This window comes from Heloderma suspectum, chromosome 1 (assembly GCF_057233095.1).
Source record: "Heloderma suspectum isolate Gila_16-S chromosome 1, 16-S_ref, whole genome shotgun sequence".
NCBI lineage: Eukaryota > Metazoa > Chordata > Lepidosauria > Squamata > Helodermatidae > Heloderma > Heloderma suspectum.
Genome location: NC_139458.1, coordinates 112,148,388 through 112,172,206, shown reverse-complemented (window position 1 = coordinate 112,172,206; position 23,819 = coordinate 112,148,388). Strand labels below are relative to the sequence as shown.

At 40.3% G+C, this 23,819-nt stretch overlaps 1 protein-coding gene across 1 annotated transcript in view; it reads left to right on the top strand.

Annotated features, from left to right (window-relative positions):
- PARVA (parvin alpha) overlaps positions 1 to 20,784 on the top strand; it is a 115,548-nt gene extending 94,764 nt beyond the window's left edge. Inside the window, exons 11-13 of the mRNA XM_084853951.1 lie at positions 7,930 to 8,031; positions 8,318 to 8,390; positions 13,086 to 20,784. Of these exons, the coding sequence (XP_084710077.1) occupies positions 7,930 to 8,031; positions 8,318 to 8,390; positions 13,086 to 13,162 (252 nt within the window). The 3' untranslated portion in view covers positions 13,163 to 20,784. The remainder of the gene's footprint in view (positions 1 to 7,929; positions 8,032 to 8,317; positions 8,391 to 13,085) is intronic.
- The last annotated feature ends 3,035 nt before the right edge of the window (positions 20,785 to 23,819 follow it).

Sequence of the window (23,819 nt, the reverse complement as noted above, 5' to 3'; positions counted from 1 at the left end):
TGAAAAGGAGAGGAGTATGGGGAACGGACAGAAAGGAGGACAGAGAAGCAAAATCTCCTCTGTCACTCCTCCCACCCTGCTGGCAGCAGCCCAGCAGGGCATTGGGTACTAAGAAGCCTCTGAGATCGGAGTCTTCTTTCTAAAGGGAGCTCCTCTAAACATATCTTTAAAGCCATAGCCCTTATAAAATGAATTTAAAGTAGGCAAACCTCTGAAGGGGCCAGGTAAACCTCTGCAGAGGGCACTTCACAACTAGGGTGCCACCACCAAAAAGACACTTTCTCCAGCAGCTGTACATCATATCTCACCTGGCAGCGCCACCCAATGAAGGCTTTCAGAAGCAAATCTTAAGGTCCATGCAGGTGTATATGGAGGCAGGTGGTCCTTCTGGTATAATGTTCCTATTAAAGTCTTTAAAGATCCAAACCAACATTTTGCATTGGGCCTAGAAATGGACTGAGTGCCAGTAACGTCTGCAACTGTAATCTGAACTAACTAGAGTTTCCAGACCATCTTCAAGGCAGCCCCATTTACAATGCATTGCATTGCATCAGTATGCATGGGAGGTTACCAGAGCATGGACAACTGAAGCTGGCTAATCCTGTCCACATAGACTCATAGTTGGTGCACAAGTCTAAAGTGGTAAAAGGCACTCCATGCCACAGAGGTGACCTATACTTCCAGTGGCAAAGATTGATCTAGAAGCACCCCTGAACCATGTACATCAACTTTTAGGATAGGGGTAGGGAACCAGTGGCTTTCCAAGTGTCTTTGGACCCCCAACTCCAAATAGTACCTTCAGATTTTAAAAAAAACAGGGTTCCAAATACAAAAGTCAAAATAATATATAACGTGGAAGTATATTTTATAGATTCCCAGACATATCACAGTGACATGCACTTACTTGGGAGTAAAAGCACAGCAGTGACCCTTCGGACTTCCAGAATTGCGCAATTCCCGAGAAGAAGGACCCCCACAAACCACCTTGGCACAAAGAACGTGGTGGGAGGGAGCCACAAAGGGAGGGAATTACTTTGGCTACATCTCCGCTTACTGCTGTGGACAGAAGGTTGCAGCATGTAGTGGCAATTTGCCCTGGCGGTGGGCAGTACACGGAAATTCTGCTTGTACTTTACAGTGGAAGCCCAGTGACTGGGGGTGCTAGGAGCCCTCCATCTGGAAGAGCCCTCAGACAGCCTATCCAGAAGAATACAATGGCTGATGATATTGAAAGCTAGAACACACAACTGGTGTCATTCTCTTGTGTCTAGTCCAGAGAGGGGCAGTTTGCGAGACACATGAAGGTCCCCATGGCCGGTTTTGCGGGCCCCAATAGCTGCCATTGAATTTGCCACTGTGGCAGCAAAAGCAGCAATTTTGCAAGCAGAGTGAGTGGAGAGTGTGCACCCTGTTTGCAAGCAGAGTCATGCTCCTGGAAGCCTCCTGCGAGAGCAATTCTGCTTGCAAACAAAATCACATTGTCACCACAGGGGTAAATTTGGCAGCAGTTGTGGCAGCTACAATTGCTGTATGGGGTGCAGACCCAGTGGGTTCCAGGGGTGGCCCCTCGACCCCTGGAGCTTGCCTATCCCTTGTCTAGTCCCAAAGATCCTTTTTGGTACAACTGCCCACAGCAAATGTAAATACCTCTAATCAGTTGTCTATTTTACCCGATAGGCTGGGTCACATTGTTTTGACCTGTAAAACCTTTCCCCCTAATTCTAGGTGTGCGACAATAGTCTGGGGCTGCTCACACAACATGCTAACCCACACCACGGGTCGTTTGTTGAACCATGGGTTATCATGTTGTCTGAAGGCCAGGATGGCTTGTTAACCATGCAGTGCAGCTAATTTTCTTAAACAAGGTATGTTGAGAACCCATGGTTTGTTGTTGGGTTGTTCAGGGTGGTTAGCAAGCCACACTGCATGGTTAATAAGCAACCCTGGGTGCTTTCAGACAACACGCTAACCCACGGTTCAACAAATAACCCATGGTTCAAAATAACCCACACTCAACCACTAAGTGTGGGTTAGCATGTTGTGTGAACAGCCCCTCTGTGTTTATACACTGCCAAAGAAACACACACCATACGTGTCCAGAGTCATTGTGGTTATTATTATTATTATTATTATTATTATTATTATTATTATTAACTTATACCTGGGCTCTGGCACTGGGCCATCCAGGTCCACATACAGAGGTGTCTCTATTTTCATTTGTGAAATGTTGCAGGGTATAATCTGAAGGAAATAAAATGACAGTGTTTATCAATGAAACTTTCTATCTGAAAATAACAAGGATTTTCTTATGCTGCGGTTTGCACTCAAACAAAACAAGATGATCCAGCTTAGAATACTTGCTCATTTCCCTGCGTCCTTTTATCTGAGTAACTGTACATTTCCTTTTGGTAGAGTGAGAGGGGAAGAGGGAGATTCTGCAGTCTGGTCCAGTCAGTCCTCTTCAGCAACAATATATCCTGGTCTCTGAAGCAAAAGAGAGATGGACAGGAAATCCCCGTAGTCTTGCATCTAAAAGATCTTCTTGTTCTCTGAGGGCACAATCCTTTGGGGATAGGCGGCCACCTCCGAACTCAGAGGCGGACGACTATTCAATGCAGAGGGGTCGGAGCACAGAGAGGATTTTCTTTTCTAGCATTTGCGGCTAGGTGGCCGATTTTGCCTTGGAGCAGGGCTCCTCGGAGAGGGGGAGAGGCCAGATGGTGCATAGGATACATCGTAACGGCGCTTCTGTGGTCACTCTCCTCCCCACCCCCAGGAATGCCCTTTTTGGCTGCTCCCTGCTGCTTTTCTGAGCGTGGAGCCGGGGATGAACCGCAGCTCCTACGAGGCAGTAGGGGAGGACGGGAGTCGGATTTCTGGGAACCGAGCTCGGAGCGCCTTCTCCAAGCTCGGTTCCCATAAACCGAAGAATCCTGTGGCTGTCTAGATGCTATCTAGTGGCCATAGGCTTGTGCCCTACAACATTTACCTTATGTTTGTTGTAAAAGCCATAAACCCCAGTTTTGGAATTTCTTGCAAGGCAAAATAATAATGCAATAAAAGTTTCAGAAATTTCCGTGGAAAGGAAGATACCATTCTCAGCCAGAACCTGAACTGATGATGCCTAATTTGAGGGTGGAACGATTATGCACTGTGAGCTTTTCATGTCCTGCTTCAACATTGCAATGAATTTTTTTTCCTCCTAAGTAATAATTATATCTTTAATGCAAATGCCAAAAGAAAGTTCTCCTCTTACTGAATGTAACACGAGTAGTCAATGATAGGGATCCTACCCGCCAGAATTCTTCATCAATCCTGTCAGCAGAACAGCTGAAACAATTTGCCTGAGAGCTGGTTACTCAGGAAATAACCCAGGGAAGGGAATCCTTAGCAGGAAGTGAGCTGCCTTTTCCTTGAATATGAAGTCATTTGTATGGATTTGGAAGAAGGGAATAAGAAGATACTGAGAAAGATTATATCAAGGTGGTATTAAGGGAGCGATTAGAGTGTTGGAGTAGGACTGGGGAGATGCAGGTTTAAATCCCTGCTTGGCCATGAAGCTTTCTGGGTGACCTTGGGCCAGTCACCACGTCTCAGCCTAACCTGGCTCACAGGATTGTTGTGGAGACAGATCCATGTCCACCACCTTGAGCTGCTTGTAGGAAAGGTGGGTTATAAAGGAAATACATAAACATTGGTATTTATGTAGCTCATTGTTTTCCTGATTGTTGGCTCAAAATGTGCTGGAAATCACCCAAAATGTACAGCTGAAACTGGCATTCACCGGATTGTTTGCATGACTAGAGGCCAAGAGAAGGGTCAGTAGAATGTGAAAGGCAATGGTTCAAATAATTGAGGTTTAAAATTAAAGCTGATCTATTACAGGGGAATGAAATATTCAGGTTTTGAGCGAAGAGGAATCTAGTGCTGACGGTTACTGTTAGTAATAGACCTATGATACTGGCTGAGTTTGGACGATCAGTGGGGAAAACAAAGTAACATTAATTATGTTGTTTTCCCCACCCCCGCATGCTCAGGTTGCACAATCAGGATTACCATAATTACCTCTGCTGCATCGCGGGTTGCTGTCATGCGAACCCAGCGCACAGCAGGGGTGTAGTTTGTTTTCACCGTCCCTACAACCCATTCTGCAAGGTGTGGGTTGTAGGGTGAGCAAAAAGGAACTACACCCACACCACACGCCGGGTTCGCACAACACGGCAACCTGCAGCGCGCAATTAGAGTAATCCCAGGCATGCGGCCAGTGTGCACAGGGGTGGGGGAAAGAACCTACATTGCATAGTTTCTCCTGCTGATTGGAAATCAGCTGGAAATGGCCTTTCCAGTCTAACACTTTGGGCCACTTTGGACTTCACAATAAACTATGGTTATCATGATGTCTGAACTAGCTCTTTGTGGAGCACAAAGAGTGCAAACGTGGGTGTTTCTTTCAACAGCAATTGCCTTTTAAATTAGAGGCGAGAGACTCGTGTCCGTTCTCAGATTGAGTTTAGAAAATTAATCTACTCATGAGACAAAACAAAACCCCTCAGATATTGTGTGGTAATGTATACCTTTTTTAAAAAAAGAAAAAAGAATGTTATCCTTGACATTTTCCTGCAGCTTTTAAATATGATACCTTTGATTTATAGGGGGCGAGGGGATTTCTAGAATAACAAAATTTGTATGTTCACAGATCCTCATAATAATAATTTTGCTTCTCATCTTCAGGGTAATGATTTCTTTTCAATATTTCCACTGTCTTTCGGAAGGATGTACATTTTAAACATAAAAAACATATAAGGGTTGGTTCGTCACACACATACGCAAAACACTGAGGGAAGATTGTTTTTCCCATCAAAATTGACAGGGTTGGCAGTCCAAGACTTCTCGTCCAATGAGTTCTGGAGAAACAGGGAAAACCTATATTAGCTCTTAGAATCTTCTACTGGGGGATGCAGCATTGTACACACAAAGACCCATGGCTTGATGTAAGAGGCAGTCATTCACACACTGGGGCTATTCAGACAACATGCTAAGCCACGCTCAGTGGTTGAGTGTGGGTTGTTGTTGAATTGTGGGTTGTCGTGTTGTCTGAACTCAGCCAGGATGGCTTGTTAACCATGCAGTGTGGCTTGGTAACCACCCTGAACAATCAAACAACAAACCATGGGTTCTCAAGGTGGTTTGTTTGAGAAAAATAAGCCACACTGCATGGTTAACAAGCCACCCTGTGGAAAATCTCCTGGGTTTAGACAACATGCTAACCCACAGTTCAACAAACAACCCATGGTTGTGGGTTAGAGCTTTGTGTGAACAGCCCCACAATCTAGAGGGTGTGTAGGGGCACTAAGCATAATTTGATTAGGCTGCAGTCCTGTATACATTTACCTGGGAGTAAGACCCATTGAACTTAATCGGACTTACTCCTAAATAGACATGCATAGGATTCCACTGTAAACAATTAATATTGCTTCAGTAAATTTCACTTCTGGTTGGATAGTTAAGCCCTGTTTGGATATCTTTTCTCCTTGCTTGTATCTGAGGAAAGTGCATGAGATTGCATACATGTTCCTCCCCTGCCACCTCACTTCACATAAAAGTTAATAACGGACCAGAATATCTTGTGCTCAAAATCTCCATGTCCCTAAAAAATCAAAGCAGAAAAACCTGCTTGCATTTGGTTTCTTTTCTGGGGTCCGGGAAATTTTCATTGTGGGACCTCTGTTTGTGCAATAAATCAATAGCTGCTTGAATGCATACACACAAGGCAATTTGTTGTCTATCAAGTTTCTTCAAAAATCAGTTCTAGGATGAAGTAGCCACCTAGCTTTCAGAAACTCACATGTTGTCTTGTAATTTATATTCCGTGTATGTGTTTGTGAACTTCAGTGAAAACATGATCTTTTAAAATCTCACATTTTAGGATGCCATATTCCCAGTTTTTGAAAAATCCAAAACCTTTTCTCGTATTCACTGAAGTTTAAAACTTCTTGATACGAAGTTGAGTGAAAATGGCCAGGGATGTTGCCTTTAATATTATAAATTCTAGGTTTCTAGAGTGGGCAAACATCCTATGCATGTTTAGAGTGGCTGGGGCATGCTGGAAGTTGTAGGACTTTTTTCTGTCTAAACATGCATAGGATTTCCGTTCTAAAGCTATGAAAAGTCTGGTTAGAATTGAGATTTATCCTCTTCTTTGAGTAAGATGCATTTGTTTATATAAGCTTGCGTAGCAAAATAACCAAGCACCAGAGAATCCCTGCTTACCTTTGGTTATGGCTTATGTTTAATCAGCATTTTTTCCCTTCTGCCAAAATCTTTGCACAATTAAATGATGTGGTCATATCTACTTTTTGAGATTCTCTCTTCTGACAAAATGCGTTGCTTCGCTTATGCTTCGCTTCTTGGAATTTAAAACCTCTTGAGGAGTAATATGTGAATTGTTCTGCCAGCATAGTTTTACAAATATTGGAAGATCTCTAGTTGGATCCAGACAAAAGTGGCATAACGGGGCTACCAGAGGCTGATTTTCCCTCCCTTGGCAGCATCCCCAGATTCCTGAAAATTGGGAAGAGATTACTTCCGAAAGAAGAGCTCCCACTTGCAGAATTTGCCTCCACCCAATTTTCAGGGACTTCCCCACCCAGCCCACCCTATTCAGCATGGTCTCCCAATCCTCGAGGGGGCTTTTGGCAGGGTTGTGGGGGAAGGAGAGGCAGGAAAGTTGGTTTCCACCAACCTCGTTGCACACCCTTATGTTCGCATCCAACCCTTGGTCTTTATGTTCTTTGATGTTCAACCACCATCTTACTTTTAATAAAATAGTGCTGGTGGATAAATCAGCCAGTTTTATGGGCTGGAGCTTTAGATGGTCTGGATTGTTTTTTACAGGTAAAAACAATGGTAGATGAGGTGAAGATACAATTGATAATTGTATTGTATACAATTAATTGTATTGTATACAATTGAACAAATTGAACAATTGTATACAATACAAATAATTGTATACAATTGAAGATACAATACAAGGTGAAGATACAATCAGGTAGATGAGGTGAAGATATAATTCATAAGGACTTCAGAGGTAAGGAAGAGGCTTTCAATAGGGTTATGTGTCAGTTGTTTAGCCCTCAAATAACCCCCACTGGCTGGGTTGACGTGTCATGACAACCCCTGGTTGGGCATCGCATATTCATAATGTCGGCTGCCATGCACCACAGCTCTTCAAGCATAAATTAACCCACGATGGACTGTCATGTCATGCAAACTAGGGTAGTGTGTTCCGGAGAGGGAACAGTCAATAATATACAGAATCAGTGTGGTATACCAGATACACAGCATCACACTAGGACTAAAGAGGCTGAAGTTCAAACCCCTGCTGAGCTATGATGCTCGCTGGGTTATCTTGAGCCAGTCACTCCCTGTCACCTAACCTATCTCACAGGGTTGTTGTGAGGGCATTAAACCTGAAGGAAGGGCAGGATTAAACTGTAATAAAGAAATGGCTTGTTTATTCACCTTGCAGTGATGGGCAACAAATTGTCTGTCCCGTGTGATAAATATGTCTCCAGGTATATGATGGTTTCCATCTTTTTCTAGGGCTGTTACAAACAGACCAGTAAGTTTGGAAAATATCTTAAATATGATATGTAAACAAAATAGAGCATCATCTTGCTGTGAATTCAAATAGTCTTGTAGATCAGATCTTTATAATGTCATTAAGCTTCTTTGTTTGGGCACCTCAATTCTTCTAATCATATTTATTTGTGCTTAAGTCCCACCCTTGTTAATGAAAGATACTTCCATGCGTCTTACAGCCTTATGGTTGTTTATTTCTTTAGTACTAGGCAATATCTGTGTATTTTTTTTCACAACAGTGAGAGACCATTTGAGAGATTATGCTGAAAAAATTATGTCATCTTAAAGTTTGCAGATGGTGTGTACCTGGTGCTCCTGATGGGTCTTCTTGAAGGTTATTTTGTGCCTCTTCACAGCTTTTTTTTGACGCCTGATAGTTTTGAACAGAAGGTAATTCTTTTGGAATACATATTTGCATTTAAAGAACATCTAACCTCCCCAGTCTACACTACGTAGTAAAGAAGCAAAATATAGATGATTAATTGAACATTAAGGCGGAAAGTTCTTTCAGTCGTTTTACTTTATACCTGTAGTTTTTATAATCTCCTAACTTTCTAAAGTATTCGTACAAAATTAATTACTCTATATGAAAGAGATCCTTGTATCTTTAGGTAGCCTTGCTCTGTAGAAAATCCTAGAATTGTGAATGATTGCTCTCTTTTACTTAAATCACCAGGTACTCAATGTATCCTTTGCATTTGAGCTAATGCAAGATGGAGGGCTGGAAAAACCCAAACCAAGGCCAGAAGGTATCTTTTTGAACTTTTTGCAGTTCATCTTCCTAGTGGTAGAACAGATGCAAAAATGATAGGAAACCTTTAAATTAGGATAAAAAGTAAAGGGTTAAGTACTGTAAAAAGGGAAGGCATGGAGAATAAATGCCTCTTTTCATTTGAAACTACTGTAATTATGAGGATTACATCCATTTTCCATAGCTTTTTATGTTCCTTGAAACACATAAAGTGAAATGTTGACACATACAGTAGATTTTCAAGGGTAGATTTTCCTGCTTTTTCTCAGTAGTCACAAGGCATAGGAATTTAGCCAGAGGAATTTAGATAACTTCCCAATTCAATTTTAGCAAAGGGGTTTAAAACAAGATGCCTCAGGTATTCTATGCAAATTACAATCTTTGCATTTCTGAGACACCTGGAAGAATGTCCAATGGGCAGAATCCAACGGGGTGCCACACCAATTCTTTTCCACCCACTGGTTCCCTGCTGCAAGTGGTGGGTCCCGCCGATCATGTAGCACAAGAGGGACCCACTGCTTACACAAGAAAGACTTAGCGCTTCATAAAGGAAGCCCCAAAACAAACAGAAACACTCCTTTCAGGAAGGAGGCGGGTCAGCAGAGCTTCCTTATATAAGCTCTTCCATCCTCCCTTCTCCCAGGTCTGCGAGTTGAGTTGTTCCAGAAGCATTAAATCGTGGCTGCACAAGTGGTGGGGGCCACTTCCACACCGAGTCAGTGGTGCAGATGGTGCCGTAAGCACCCCTTTGGATTCTGCCCAATAGGACAGAGCTTAGCTGTTCAGGCGGATTTGCCCAGCACTTGGTTAAACAATCTCCGGGATTGCATAGCGTCTTTTCCCTCAAGATTTGGGAACTTCACTCGACTTGGTCACCAGTCTCTAAATCTTACAATCACCTTGGAATTTTTGTTTTGCTCTCTGTGAGAACCTAGTGTCCAGGCCTTGGACTAAAAATAAATGAGATTTTAAATAGCATTTAGACTGTATACCTGTATGCCTTTTTAAGTGCCTAAGAAATGGTTGTCACCTTTCTGGCTGAAACTTGCCAGGCCTACTCTCTTGGAGGGGTAGTTGAATGCTTGAAAAAAATCTTATGCTGGTTGGATGGAGTGCACCAAAGTTAAAGACAATGGCAGAACACCTGGCTCTCCCATTACAAATACACACCAAAATGTTGCTTTTTCTCTGATTCTTTTCTCCCTGTAACTTCAAGCTGACATCAACAATGAACAAGAATGAAATACATCCATGATGCCCATGACACTCATTTGTTTCAATTTCCTTCATTTCCATTTTAAAAAATTGTTATGAAAGAAATGCACTCCCCTAATGTATACCCTAAGACATACTAATATGGTACTCTTCCATATGTTTATACCTCATTCTTTACTTCCAACAGCTTGGGATTTTTTGTTTAAACACAGAAAACTGAAAATATTGCAGATGTAATGACAGAGCATTAGAAAAACAGACTGTTAATGTTGGTGGGAACTGTTCTATGCTATCTGCTTAGTTGGATTAATTGTGACTTTTAACAACTGGCCTCCATCAAATTGAGTGGAGATAAAATGGGAATTCTAGAGCCACAATGAAAATGGAGAAGTGCTATGATTCCATATCTCTTGTGGACAGTTGATGTCATAATACTATTTCAGTTTTCCAGGTATTTATTGCTCAAAGAGATGGCTGGTGTAAATCAAACCATACGGACATTTCAGCATTCATTTACATGTTTGTGTGTGTGTAGGACATTTCACGTGATTATTGAAAAGCTTAATATGAAACTTCCTGCATAATACAAATGGAAAAACACATCTGTTTTATATGTTGTTACGTTGGGCAGAATGCCCATGCTTAAAACGTCCAGCAAGCATGAGAATAGTGAAAAGGATCTTAATAATCTAAATGTGAATGCAAAATAGCTTTTAAATTCCTTATTGACTTTGATGAACAAAATTTCTAAAGCAATTGTCTACTGACATAAAAGTACCTAGGAGCAAAAATATAATATGAAATTGGGCATCAGATTTCCCCCCCTAGACATAATGGCTTCTTCTGTCACCAGTACAGTGAAATGTTTCCCTTCCAAGCCTTCATTTTGTATAATGTGCATCATATTCAAAAGTTTTTTTTAAACTCTAACAGAAAATCCCTAGAACATGTGGGCACCTTGTAGCCCTCCAGATGTTTTGACCTACAACTCCCATCATCACTCACCATTGACTGTGCTGGTTAGAGCTGATGGAAGTTGCAGGCCAAAACATCTGAAAGGCCATACGTTTCCACCCCTGCCCTAGGAGCTACATGGGGGTTCCATGCCCATTCACACAGGAATTATTGAAGATTCTTGGGGATGAGACCCACAGTCATCCAGTGGTTTCAGAGTGTTGCATGCACTGGGCCAAGTGTTGTGCAAAAGCCATTTTACTGCTTCCCAGCTCTAGAATCAGCTGGTGAACTTTGTCCACAGGCAATAACATAAGTCTTGATTTTTACACAGCAACAGTGTTACAGTCCTGTCAAGTTTTCTATTAGAGATAGTGTGTGTTGTCTGTAATACCTCTTTAAGGTCTCCTAATATCCAGGCATTTTTTTAAACTGGAGGTGCATAGGTTGTTTTACTAGCTTCATAAAGAAATAGGTGCTCTCCATTTTCTTTCAATTGATAACATCAAGAATGTAAGCTGCCTCTCTTAAAAGCAAAGTACAGTGAACACATCCAGCCTCAGATTCAGTTCCTGTCTATATCTTAAATAATAATATATTTATGAAAGTTATCACACAGTAAACAGGAATCTTTCAGTAAGCAGTCCTAGCATTACCCAAGTGTAAATCTGCTGATTCTAGAGCACATGGAACCCAAAGCTTCAAAGGAAAAAATAGTTTACAGCAATGCTTTCTAAATTAATATTCCATTTTTCAGCAATATATACTAGACAGAAATAGAATGGAATCTAATCTTCCAAACCTCAATTTCTATCCCATATTGAAAAGATCATAGCTCAGTGTGCAAACATATATTTAAAAAATGCTTTCTTTGATTCCTGATAAATGTTAAGCATCTGAGTAGTTGGAATTATTAAAGAGCCTTTGAATAAATCAGGAAATTAACATACCAATCCTAAATTCATGTACAGTTTAATGCCAGCTGTGTTTTTGAGAAGCAATTCCCACTGAGTTCAGTGGAATTTACTCCCAAATAAGAGCGCACAGGAATGTAGCCTTGAAATCTGCTTGATACCTTCAGAATCAGGGTGCTGCAAACCTAGATTGCATCCACTGTGAATCATCAATTAATTAATATCAAGGTCCTTTACCATACTTGCCAGCCTGAAATACTTGGGAGGGGGAATTGTCATGATGTCCTAGAGAAGGCTGTTAGCCCAGAAAGATCTTGAGAAACTGCCGTGGAACTTTAATATTCACTAATTTCTTCTTGGGGCTTTATTGCGCATTGTTAGCCTAAGCCAACTGAATTGTGTAATAAACATGTTACAATATCCTTAGACTTGCTAGCCTACAAAATAGTTCCTGGATCCTATAAAGACCTATGTAACTATGGATTTGGGATGCCAGCAATATCATTTAGTTATTACAATCATTCCATTTTTGGAAAGCAGTTGTTTGAAACCAGCCACCATTTTCCATAGATATGGTGTAACCAAAATCTGCAATGTGGCCTGCTGCAGTTTGAACTAAAGAAAGGTGTAGATTTTACTCTGGTGTTTGAGATATAAAAAATATATTTCATAGAGAAAACACTAAGAAAAAATGTTAATAGGATGGTATTATTTCATGATCTCTCAAAATTTAAGAACGTTAAAATGAACGTTACATACAGCCTAGGAAAATATTAAACAAAATATTGATTTTCCGTATTTTCCTTGAGAGACAATTACCATTCTCAGGAATCAAATGGATATCACTAACAAGACTTGAGATGAGTTTTTCAGTGACAATACTGAACAGGAACAGAATGGTAATTTTTAGAGGCTTCTAATTTTTTCAGGTACTGCTGGCCTGAATACAGGTCACCAGTCAAGCCAAATACAGGTCACCAGTCCTTTATTGCAGCCTGCCAGGTGGTTGGCAGTCCCATGTTTTGCACTACCAGGTTGGTTGCAAAACCAGCAAGTTTATCACCCGCTTAGAGCACAAGCCTATGCATGCTCAGACAGAAAGAAGTCCTACAACTCCCAGGACTTTTTTCTGTCTAAACATGCACAGAATTGTTCCCTTAGTGGGCCATAATTAGATAATGGGTGGGCTGCATTTGGCTTGATGGGTCATAAGTTGTCCAAGCCTGGTCTGAATGAATACCTCTTTCACTTGTAGCTAGTATACCTATAATCCTCTACAAAGATTGCTAAAATCCTATTAAAGTCAATTGGCTTTCAACAGCATAACCACACAGAAAGATTGCACCCTTTGTCTATAAGAAGGATGGGGAATGTGTGGCCCTCCAGATGTTGTTGGACTGCAGCTTCCATCATTCCTCACCATTGGCTATGCTGGCTAGGGCTGATGGAAGCTGCAATGCAACAACATCTGGCTGGCCACATGTTGGCCATCCTCTGGCCTATAGAACAATCGCTGTGCGGTTATGCTTCTTCCAAATTTGGGCCCTTTCATTTGCTCACTGTATGTCATTTGAATTGCTCATCCTTTTCCTTTATTTTTCTCTTTTTAGACATCGTAAACTGTGACTTAAAGTCAACCCTGAGAGTGCTGTACAACCTGTTCACCAAATACAGAAACGTGGAATGAAAGAGTGCAGTGGGATGCCACAGGTGGCTGTTAATGAATCAACCAAAGAGCCACTCTTTTCTTTGCAGTCATTCTTCTTTTTTACACTTTGCTTTCTTCATAGGAGATGGCATAATTCTCAGACTATTCTTGCTATGTTTGTTTTCCATCGGATGTTTTAAATCAGGAATGTTTTAAATCAGAATGATTATAAAGTGAAAATCTGTTGGAAGATTCAGATTTCTACAAGGGACTCCATGTTGCTATATTATCCCTTTGTTTTAACTATCTCTTGATTTCTTGGATAACAAGCAACACAGACAAACACTGATCCACAACCAGCTTAAGAAAAACAACTGACTTGAATAGAAATAATAGCCTGTTTCTATGAGCTGTGCTGAGGCAATGACCAAGAAATTCACACATACAGGTCCTTGCACTGCCGCACTGGAAAACGTTGTCTCCTTATGTAGGACCCACTCCAGTCAGAGTGCTGATACATCTGCTTTCTTTGGCACTCTTTCCCTTTCTGTGTGTGACTTGGCTATGGCACACAAAGGACATAATCAGGCTGGGAAGATGGTGGACCATTCTCTCAATGCTTTGGGCTGTTCATCAGCATTAAGCTGATACAACAGCACAACTCTGTATTGTTTTCCCCATACATTAAGGGAGTTGGTGGCAGTAGGGAGCAAGTCCCCATACCCCTTGCTCACCTGCGATTTTAGTAGTCATGGTGCAACAGGTTTAGAAGCTAAGTTGGTCCATAAAATCACTTAAATTGAAATACTTCTGTTTAAATAAGTTGTGGATTGAGCTGCAGAATAATTTCTCCATCTGTGTGTATTAAGTATTTATTTCAGAGAAAGGATCCACTGTGTTCACAGTAAGATATAACAGAGCAATTGCAAAAATAATGGAATATATATAGAGAGAGAGTGCGCGCACATAAGTAACATGATGCAAATTTGAGCTTTAAAGGGTCTTCAGAATATCATTATAAGGAATCAGGTTTGTGTTCCCTGTGCAAACATTCCTTATAAACTTTCATTCCCTAAAAGTCTGCAAATCATAAAGTATTCCTTTAAATATATGTTAGAATGCATTTAGAATAACACACCTTATATTATTTTTTGTAGTAGGATACTTTTGCTTAGTTGCAAAGGCTATGGTACGAAATATGTACATAATTTCAAAATTGCAACTCTTTTACAACAAAGTAGATAGCAGTATGGTGGCATACATCCTAGAATAGAGGTGGGATTGTTCCTGCCAGGGCATTGAAAGGAAATAGAAATAAGCTTTGTTTACTTAATTGAACTGAAACATAAAATAATATAAATGATGTAACTGGTATCAGTAAGACACAGAAGGTTTATAGATAGAAACGAAGTTATATATTGTTGAAAGAGATCTGTATTTTCCTGTACTCTGGTTTCTGGAGAACTGAAATGAATGAAATATGTTGATCAGTTATTGAAAATCAATAGTATTGATTTGAAAGTATAATGCTATGCTGTATTGATGAGCAACAGAATTTGGCAAAGAATATATACAGAGACAGTGAACTGTCTTAGTATAATGCATTGTGGTTCCACTTTTTCCAAATTTACTTTGCACTGAAATTTTAGTAAGAGCAGCTTACATTTTGGGGGGTGCATCCTATGCATGTTTAGACAGAAAAAAATCCTACAACTCCCAGCATCCCCCAGTCAGCATTCATGAATGAATGAATAAATAATAAACATGCATAGGATTGTACCCTTAATTATTCTCTACCGAAAATGATCGGAAGAACTGAGAGAAAGGTTAACGCACCCAGGTAAAACTGTTGTTTGTTATATTTGGATATGATTTCTTATACATACATACCAATTTTAGCACATGAGAGTGCATACAAACAGCATAATCATTTAACAAAAGGGATGTGTGACCAGATGCAAAGGGCCCTGTGCAAAAGGGGGTAAGGTGCAGCTTCTCCCACTTCTAGTTGACAAGCTGGGGTTCCCATTTTTACCCAAGGTATAGGAGCCCAGTATTCCTTTGTGTCTGATCACCATAATGACTTTATTGTGTAAAAAATGAACACCACAAAAATTAGCCCCCCAAAAGTATATGAATAGATTACATATACAAGCAATAGATACTCTTTACAATCTGGATCTAGGTACTTGTTTCCATTGCAGTCCTAATCAGTTGTCTGCAACTGTAACTCTGAATACAGTTACTTGAAAGTAAGATCCATTAAAATCAAGGAGAGGGGCTTACTCCTTTGTAAATAATCTTCAGTTCAGTGTTTTCAGTATACGGTGCTTTCTGCTGTCACATATTCAGCCCATTCTGTTAAACTTTTTAAAGTAAAAATGGAGTTGTTCTGAGATGATTTTGTAATATCTGCAAGTACTTGCCTCTTGGTAAACACTAAGCAGTTACAGGGTGACATTGCCTTATTAAAGATGGGCAGGGCTCCTGTGCATGGTGTATTTCCACAGATGGGAGAATTTCAGCACATTAATCTCCCATCATATAGTTGTAGTGGCAGGAAAATAACAGCATCTGTCAAAACTCTATTTTCTACAAAAGTATTAAATGGAAAGGACCCCTCCCCCATATTTAATCTGGCAACACAACTCTGTAGTTGTTTCTAGCAAGCCTGAGGCAGTCACTTAATATTTTCTCAGGCTGACTTCCTGGCACTAGTCACCAGCTTTTTAAAACCTGCTTCTGTGTCTTTTAAAAGCACAAAAATGTTAAAAGGTGAATCTTCTCCTGGGGTGAATATAAAAAAAACTGTACCTGCCTAATTTCTGTATGTCAGGTTTAAATTGTTATGTCCTATATGGTGCTGTCACTAAAAATGGTAACTGTGTTTCGTTCTGCCCTCATCTCTGTGATGTCTAGTAAAACTCAACATGTGACAGGAGGAGCATCACCTTACTATAAGACGGAGGGGGAACCTCTGGCCCACGAGCCAATTTGGCCCACCAGGCATGCCCATCCAGCCCGTGGGGCCTCCGCAGAGGCTTCGCCCCTGCCCAAACCCTTCCTCTTCAGGGCAAGCAGGGAGAGGAATAATTGAATGGAGATAATAGTGGAAATTCCCCTGTTTGCCACTCCCCCTCCCAATTGAGCAGGGGGTGAGCGGCACATTATGGTGACTAAACATTTTCCCAGTTCTGCGCTATATCACTGGCTGTGCAGGTGGGGGCAAGAAATCTCTGGGTGGCATGATGTCCTATTACACGGTGAGTTTCACTGTGCATTAGAGGGAAGAGGGGATATTTCCCCATAATATCGAATCCTGCTGTCAGGTAAAGACAAATGAGAACCAGTAAAAATGTGGGAGTGCTACCCACTGTCAGGCTAGATTCAGACATCCGTAATTAGAACAGTGAAGCTGCTGTGGAACTGCAATCATCCTATTTGGGTCAGATGTACAAACTTCCCAGAAGCATCAAACCTGAGAGCAACGAGTTGTTCTAGTTTCCAGCAGAAGCCATGCTGATTGACTGAAGACTTTAACATCATGCTTCTACTTCACCCCTATAAAATTACCAGGACAGTTCCTGTCCTCCAGAACTGTGTCAATCGTATTTGGCTGCTGATAGGAGAGAATGACTTTCAGCCCCCAAATACGCTTTCTCTGTTAACTTACATAGTGGGAATGAAAAACACAATTTTATTCCATTTCAGGAGTTTTAAAGGAAAGAATAGGGTGTTTCAAACTTTATAGTTTAGAAAGAAGATGGCTAAGGCTGAAATCCTATACCCACTTACCTGGGAGGAAGCCCCACTGAACTCAGTTGGGCTTACTTCTGAGTAGACATGCATAGGATTAGGCTGTAAGTGGATGGTATGCACAACAGAAGTTTTTAAAACTATGAATGATATAGAGAGAGTTAATAGAAATGTTTTCCCTCGGCTCTCATAATATTAGAATGCTGGATCTCATAAAGTTAATGGGCAGTCGGCTCAAGACAGATAAAAGGACATACACATGGCACATAATGAACTTATGGAATTCACTACCACCGTCTGGGAAGATGTGGTGATGGTACTAGTTTAGAAGGATTTTAAAAAGTTTAGTGGACAAATTCATGGGCTAGTAAAGCTAAAGATTAATATCTGAACTAGTCAGATACTTTTGACTGAAAAAATCAGTTTAGTAACATTAGCTTTTTATTTATTCTCCCTTGAGAAAAGCAGCTGGTATTATGAGTTGAGGTAAATGTAGGAGACGAGAATTAACTATTGCAGAATAGCACAGGAGATGGTAAAAAAAAAAAAAGTTGGCCACTCTACCAAGAACTCTGTCTCTCTCCTATATTCCTCTCTCTCTTCCTTTCTTCTTCAATAGAAATTTTCCTGGGAAATTTTGAATGCCTGTCTGTGGTTGGATGAGAAAGAAAGAGGTCCCTCTGTCCAAAAAAAAAAAAAATAATTAAATTTAAAAATCTTGGTTTCTAATTATTAGACACCTTGTGTTGAGCCAGTTGATTTTTAATATTTAGGGGAGTCAGACTGAGTTTGAGGCAACAAAGAGATTTTAGGTTTGGTTCTACTCCAGCTCACCGCAAGATACTTCTCTGAATCAGTTTTTGGGTTTGGAGAAAAGCAACGATTACACCAATTGTTGAGGGGTGGGCTAAATACAGCCTTCTCCACTCCTCCTCCTGCACGCAGTTGCACGTTTTCTAACACAGCTTTGTGTGGCAGTTCTGGCAGATAGATCTGTGAAGGACTCATGAGTACAACACTCATTTACACATGAAGTTCTTCATCAAACCAGAGATATGGCCCCTTAATAGATCAGGCTAGATATGAGCACTTGGCAAATGGACCTCTGATGCATAGGCACTTCTCCTTCGCATAGCTAGCAACAGAAGAACTCTGCTTGAACACCCAGGGTTACATTACCGACTTTTAAAATAGTTTCCACTGATAATATTTTTTTCTGATCGCACTTCCTTTCTGGAACAAAGTGAACTTTTCAAGAAGCAAAATGAATGATTTCTTGGATGTGCATTTTGACCAAATTCTAAAGTGCTTATTTGAGAAGAGAATGAGTAAAGACATTTCTGTGTAAATCAGAGTTGATTCTGTCTTCAAAAATACAAATGGTTGACACTTGGGATAATGAAGCTGATTTCTTTGATTTTGCAAAAGAAACTAAATCAGTAAGCATGGATATGTTTTGTAGTATGCCTTTGTTTTAACTGAAGAGCTGTTCTTGCAACCATATATTATAAACATATATATTGTAAACATGAAATGGTTGAATAATTCTCATACCCAAGCACTACATGTCTTATATAAATAGATCCTAGTTTATATTTCTAATAGAGATTTATCACCTATATGAAATTAATATGAAATAGAATCTACAGATTATATCTAATATTTATTGCATCTGAAAAACATTGAAAAATATATTACTATAGTAGCAGGTTTATTTCTGTATCAAATATAGATTTTTAACATATTAAAAGTAGTTTAACCTAGTTGGGTAAAATGGTGGTATTATCATAAAGTCCTGACTTACACAAGATTCGTCCTTTTGATTTTTGTTGAAGTAAAAAGAGTTTTAGAGCCTGTGTGGCCTTATTTATAATACTAGTGAAAAAATGATTTTGAAAACTCACAATAGAAATATAAGAATAGCATTGCAATTACATTATACCTCTATAGGACCAGTACAGTAGACGCTCTGGATTCTTAAAAGCACAGGCCCATAGGCCAATGGCCCAGATAAGGAAAACGAAAGCAAACATTGCTGCCAGGGAGTGCTCTAAAACTGCCAAGGGGAACAGCATTTGGTCTGTTTCCAAGTTTTCCCTCTGGCCTTGTTCAGCACTGGGCAAATCTAACGTGCAACTGCCTATGAGAGTGCCTGTGGACTCACAACCCAGCCAGAATCGCATGGGGGGCAGATTGAAGAACCACTGTCTCTACATGGGGAGTGGACACACAATTGCTGCAATTTGCACCTGTTCATGCTAGATCTTATAATCTGTTCCTCTATGATACTACCTGGGTATCATATAATCCCTGCTAGTCATTCCTCATACTCCTGCAGGCAATCTTAGTTTGGAAGCTGCCAAGCACCTGAACTGGACAACAGTCTCCTCCATTATTTCTAGGGAGGGTTGCTCTTTTCCAGGCTCTTTAATTATAGTGCTGTTCTTTCCTGCTAACTGCCATTTAGGAGGAGGCCCTCTTAGGTGAGCAGTCTGTCACTTTGTGTTACAGTTTTGTCTCTTTTTAAAGTTCCTATCATTACATCATCTGAAAAGTAACATACAGAAAAAGTCTCAGGGTGAATTCACTGACTCATGCTACATCCTGTCTGGTGCAGTGTTACTTTAGTGTACCGAACTATAGGTGGATCCCAAGCTTGGCTCAGACATTAAAATCCTGAGAACCTAATCTTGCAAAGAGAGAATAAGTTCTTAACCTTCATAGCTTCTGAGAAGATATAAAGATTTTGTGAGAAGACTCTTCTGAAGGCTCAAAACTAGCTAGGTTAGGTTAGTAAGGAATGAGGGCGTATAGGTTTCCTAGCCTTTGGCCTCCTGTCTTTTCTGCTACAAAAATTTGCCAGTACCCTCCTCACCTTTGCTTTAAAAATTGAACATTGCATCTGGTAGGAATTTTTATAGCAGGCTTTCAGGTCAGATTTGTTAATCAATACAGCTTGTATGGGAATTAAGATAAATGACACTTGATCAGTGTAATTGACCCTAGCCTATTTTTAATAATGGGGGGTGGGGATGGTAATTCCAAATGAATCTTCGTGATTCTTTTCATGTATGCTTTGTTCCAAGCCAAGACTAGCACTGCTAATGGAATAGTTTATTTTTAAAGTGATGTTTTTATTTCACTAGTCAGAAATCTGTATAATTTTTAATACACTATATATTAAGCTGATTTTGTTTTGCTTTGTTTGCTACGGTTCCTGTCCGAAAATGTTCCCTAAATATTCTAAGCACTATAGAAAACAAAAGCACCTTGAAATTATAGTCTTTTAAAAAATGGAAGTAATTTACAAGTTAATAGGGAATACTCTGTCAAAACAGATAAGCTTGCATAGCTAAATGCGTCCATCCTTTCACAAGCCATCTAATGAGAGCAAGAGTTTGGAGTCTAAGAATTTGAAGTAAGAACTTGCATCCCCTCCTGTGCACTAGGTGGGGTCTAATCAATAATCATTTAACCCATTGAACTGATCTAGCAAGCAACATGTGATAACTGCTGCTCTGTGTCTGTGTGTTGTTAATTTAATACACATTTAAAATCAATTGTACATCAGCAAAATTATTCAGCTTAGAATACATACATATTTGAAACTCCTCTGATGTGGAAAAATAAATGAGCTGGATTTTGTGAGCTGGTATTGGAAATACTTCTAAGTTAATAACTTGAAAACTTCAGGTATTGTATCTTCCAAATACTGTTAATGATCTGTTTAACATTAACTGGTGTTCTGTCCTGTGCTTTTGAATCTGAATACATTGTTGCTTGTCATCTGTGTATTACCTGTTACACATTACAAAGGTTGCATTTGACTGGTTTTTTTAATACATCACTACACCTTCAATCGCAGATTCAATACCATTTATAAAAATAAATGTTATGTATGCTGCAAAACTGTATGTGGCACCTTATTTTTCTTGTGAGTTTGATTATTTTTATAACTTATAAGTTGTGGGTTTGATTTTTGTTTTTAAGTGCTTCATCAAAGACCAGAATAATCCTCTGATAATTGGCATGGATGGCTATATAAGTTAAATTATTTGTAACGCAAATTCATTATTTGGTTTCAGGTTTCTATTATACCATCAAACTTAGGTCTTCCTTATTTAATAGGATCTTTGTGAAAACTGTTAACATTTGGCCTAATCCAACCCCCCCCCCCCCACACACACACACATAATTGGTTCTATATACAGAAGGGAGGTTTAGATTTTTCTCAGAAATCATGCCACATAGCAAGCCATTTTTGAAAGACTTTGAGAAGATTTTCCAGCGCTATTTGTGATATTGCCATGGAATATGCCATTCAAAGAGGATTTCACCAGATGTGCCCTAGTCTTTGGAAATACCTAACCTAGGATTCTGGATCTTGGCCATCTTGATTCTTGGCCATCTAGATCTTGATTTTTATCCTCTGTATTAATAAATAACTGAAAAGGGGGATGAGGAGAAACCAGACATGTTATGCATATTCTTCCACAAATTATAACAATAGCATTAAAACATTTTTAATTGCTTGCTATCATATTCATTAAATGCTGTTTGACACTATAGTGGGAGGCAACTTATGGCCTCCCATCATTATGGCCTCCCCACCATTGGCTATGCTGGCTACACTCTTCAGAAATCATATAACTGATGGTCAGTAGCTATAATTCTAGAACAGTCCAAAGCTAAACACTACTACTATGACTGAGATCTTATCAACATGGTTTCCTTGTTGTCTCCACAGTTCTAAACGCAAGGGAAGGGACCTAATCCAGACATGGAAAGGGAATGATTCCTGGAATGAACCCATTGGGCAATCAAAGGATAACTTCTTGAAGGGCCTAAAAAAACAACACCCATAGGGAGTCCAACTTTGAATCTTTTGTTGATAACTCTAGGCTACATGGTCAAGGCCTATCAAGATCAAAGGAAGGGTAAACCAAGACATGCAGGGAGTTCCATGCCACCATTTTCGCATTGGTAACTCCACACTGCATGCGTCTAGGCAGAGGAAAGTCCAAAAGTCGTAGATCAAACCTAGCCTGCCAGTATGCTGAGCTGACAACAAACAGACACATACAATCCACAGCAACGAGAGTTTAAGTCTATGAAAAGCATCACAGTACTTTTCAAGGCAAGTTCTTCCAAAGTTCCAGCCTATGTGCAGAGTGCCTCCAAAAGCCCAGACAATGATAGATCCAAATAGACAAGGCTTCGGCCAATGAAGATGAGATGTTCCTAGCAAAGGCTCTTCGCCTTAGCATCAGCTTAAAAGAGAAGGTGTGACTGTAAGACACCCCTCTGGATCCCTTGACAGACAAGGGCCTTTAGCCTTTCAGCAAAGCCCCTGTCTAAACAGGGTGTCATTGCTCAGCCCCCCAGCAGTGATGTTTTGACCTGGGTGACCCTTCTGCAAACCCCACCCCACCTCTGTCAAGTTCTCACGGACAGCTTCCAGCCTCCCTGCCTGCCAAGGCCAGACCAGCAGGTGGATAGGGAGTTGGGTGACTCCCCCTGGCTCTGCCCTGAGAACACTGATAGAGATAAGCTCTCACAGACTCTGACATTCCAGAGGCTGAATAGGCCCAAGTCCTTCTAGGCTACTTCTAATAAAATCCTGGCTATAACCTACAAGGCCCTGACACAGGCCCCTTAAAAATCAACTTTGCTCTTCAGGGCTATTCCTAAAGCAAGTTTTGTTTCTACGCCAGGCAGCAGCAGTGGTTAGGACTGCTTTTTACCAATTTTGGCTGGTACACCAGCTGCACCCTTTCCATGACAAGCCAGATCTGACCACTTTCATTCATACCCTACTCACCTACAGGTTAAATTACTGTAACATGCTCTACAACTCCCAAGTGTGTTAGTATCTAATATTACACAAGTTTTTCACACTTTTTATGTAAATCATGCCTTAGCAGCATCTCACGCATCTGACATATTTCAGCATCTGACATATAGATGTAGTGACAGCTAAGATGTGGGAGACAGAAAAATAGATGGAATCGAAGTTGAGTCAAAGGTTAGGGAGAAGGGAAGAGTCGTCAGAATAGTGGGAGAGAAACTACAAACTACATTAACAAACAGTTTTGTGCATGGTTATGTGAGGAGGTTTAAACTTTTCCTCCCTAGCTATGATCACGATAAAACACACACATAGAGCAATTAGCATCAGGGAGGAAAAACTCCCATTAGCACTGATGGGAGGGTTTTTCCCAATGCTGGTTACTTCACAGTGGGCAATATTTTTTTTTTTTTTACCAAGAACACAACTGGAGAAGGATGGCTTAAAACCCCCTCCCTGTACACTACATAGCCAATCACAATTCCCCCCCCCCCACCCCGGTATGTGATTTTTTAAAAAACTTGCATGTGATTGTTAAATCACGTCCCTGACGGAATGTATAGGTAGGCCCTTGACTGCCGGGGAGAAAAGGGAATTAAGGAAGATTAATAGATAATACATGTATCAGACATGCAACAGAATGTGTTAAGCATTCTTTTCATTTTGTTGTTGTTGTTGTTCAGTTGTTAAGTCGTGTCCGACTCTTCGTGACCCCATGGACCATAGCACACCAGGCCTTCCTGTACTCCGCTGTCTCCCGGAGTGTGCTCAAGTTCATTCTTTTCATTTTGGCATTCCATTAATAATTAACTTCTGATTTCCATATCGTTATGCCTTCCAAACCCACACATGCATGCATGCATAATGCAAATCAGAGCCTACCACGCTAGCAATAAAGTTTGAATTAACTTGGCCTACACACAAACACTTTTTACAAGGAAGAGATATTAGATCAGTGGTAGCTTACCATAAATTTTTATGAGGTCATGTTGGAAAAACACATTCTAAAATAGAATTTAAAAGGATGGGAAAGCCACAGCAGTTGATCTCACTGGTTGATTCCCTTAATGAGTCACTAAGACATTTGAAATA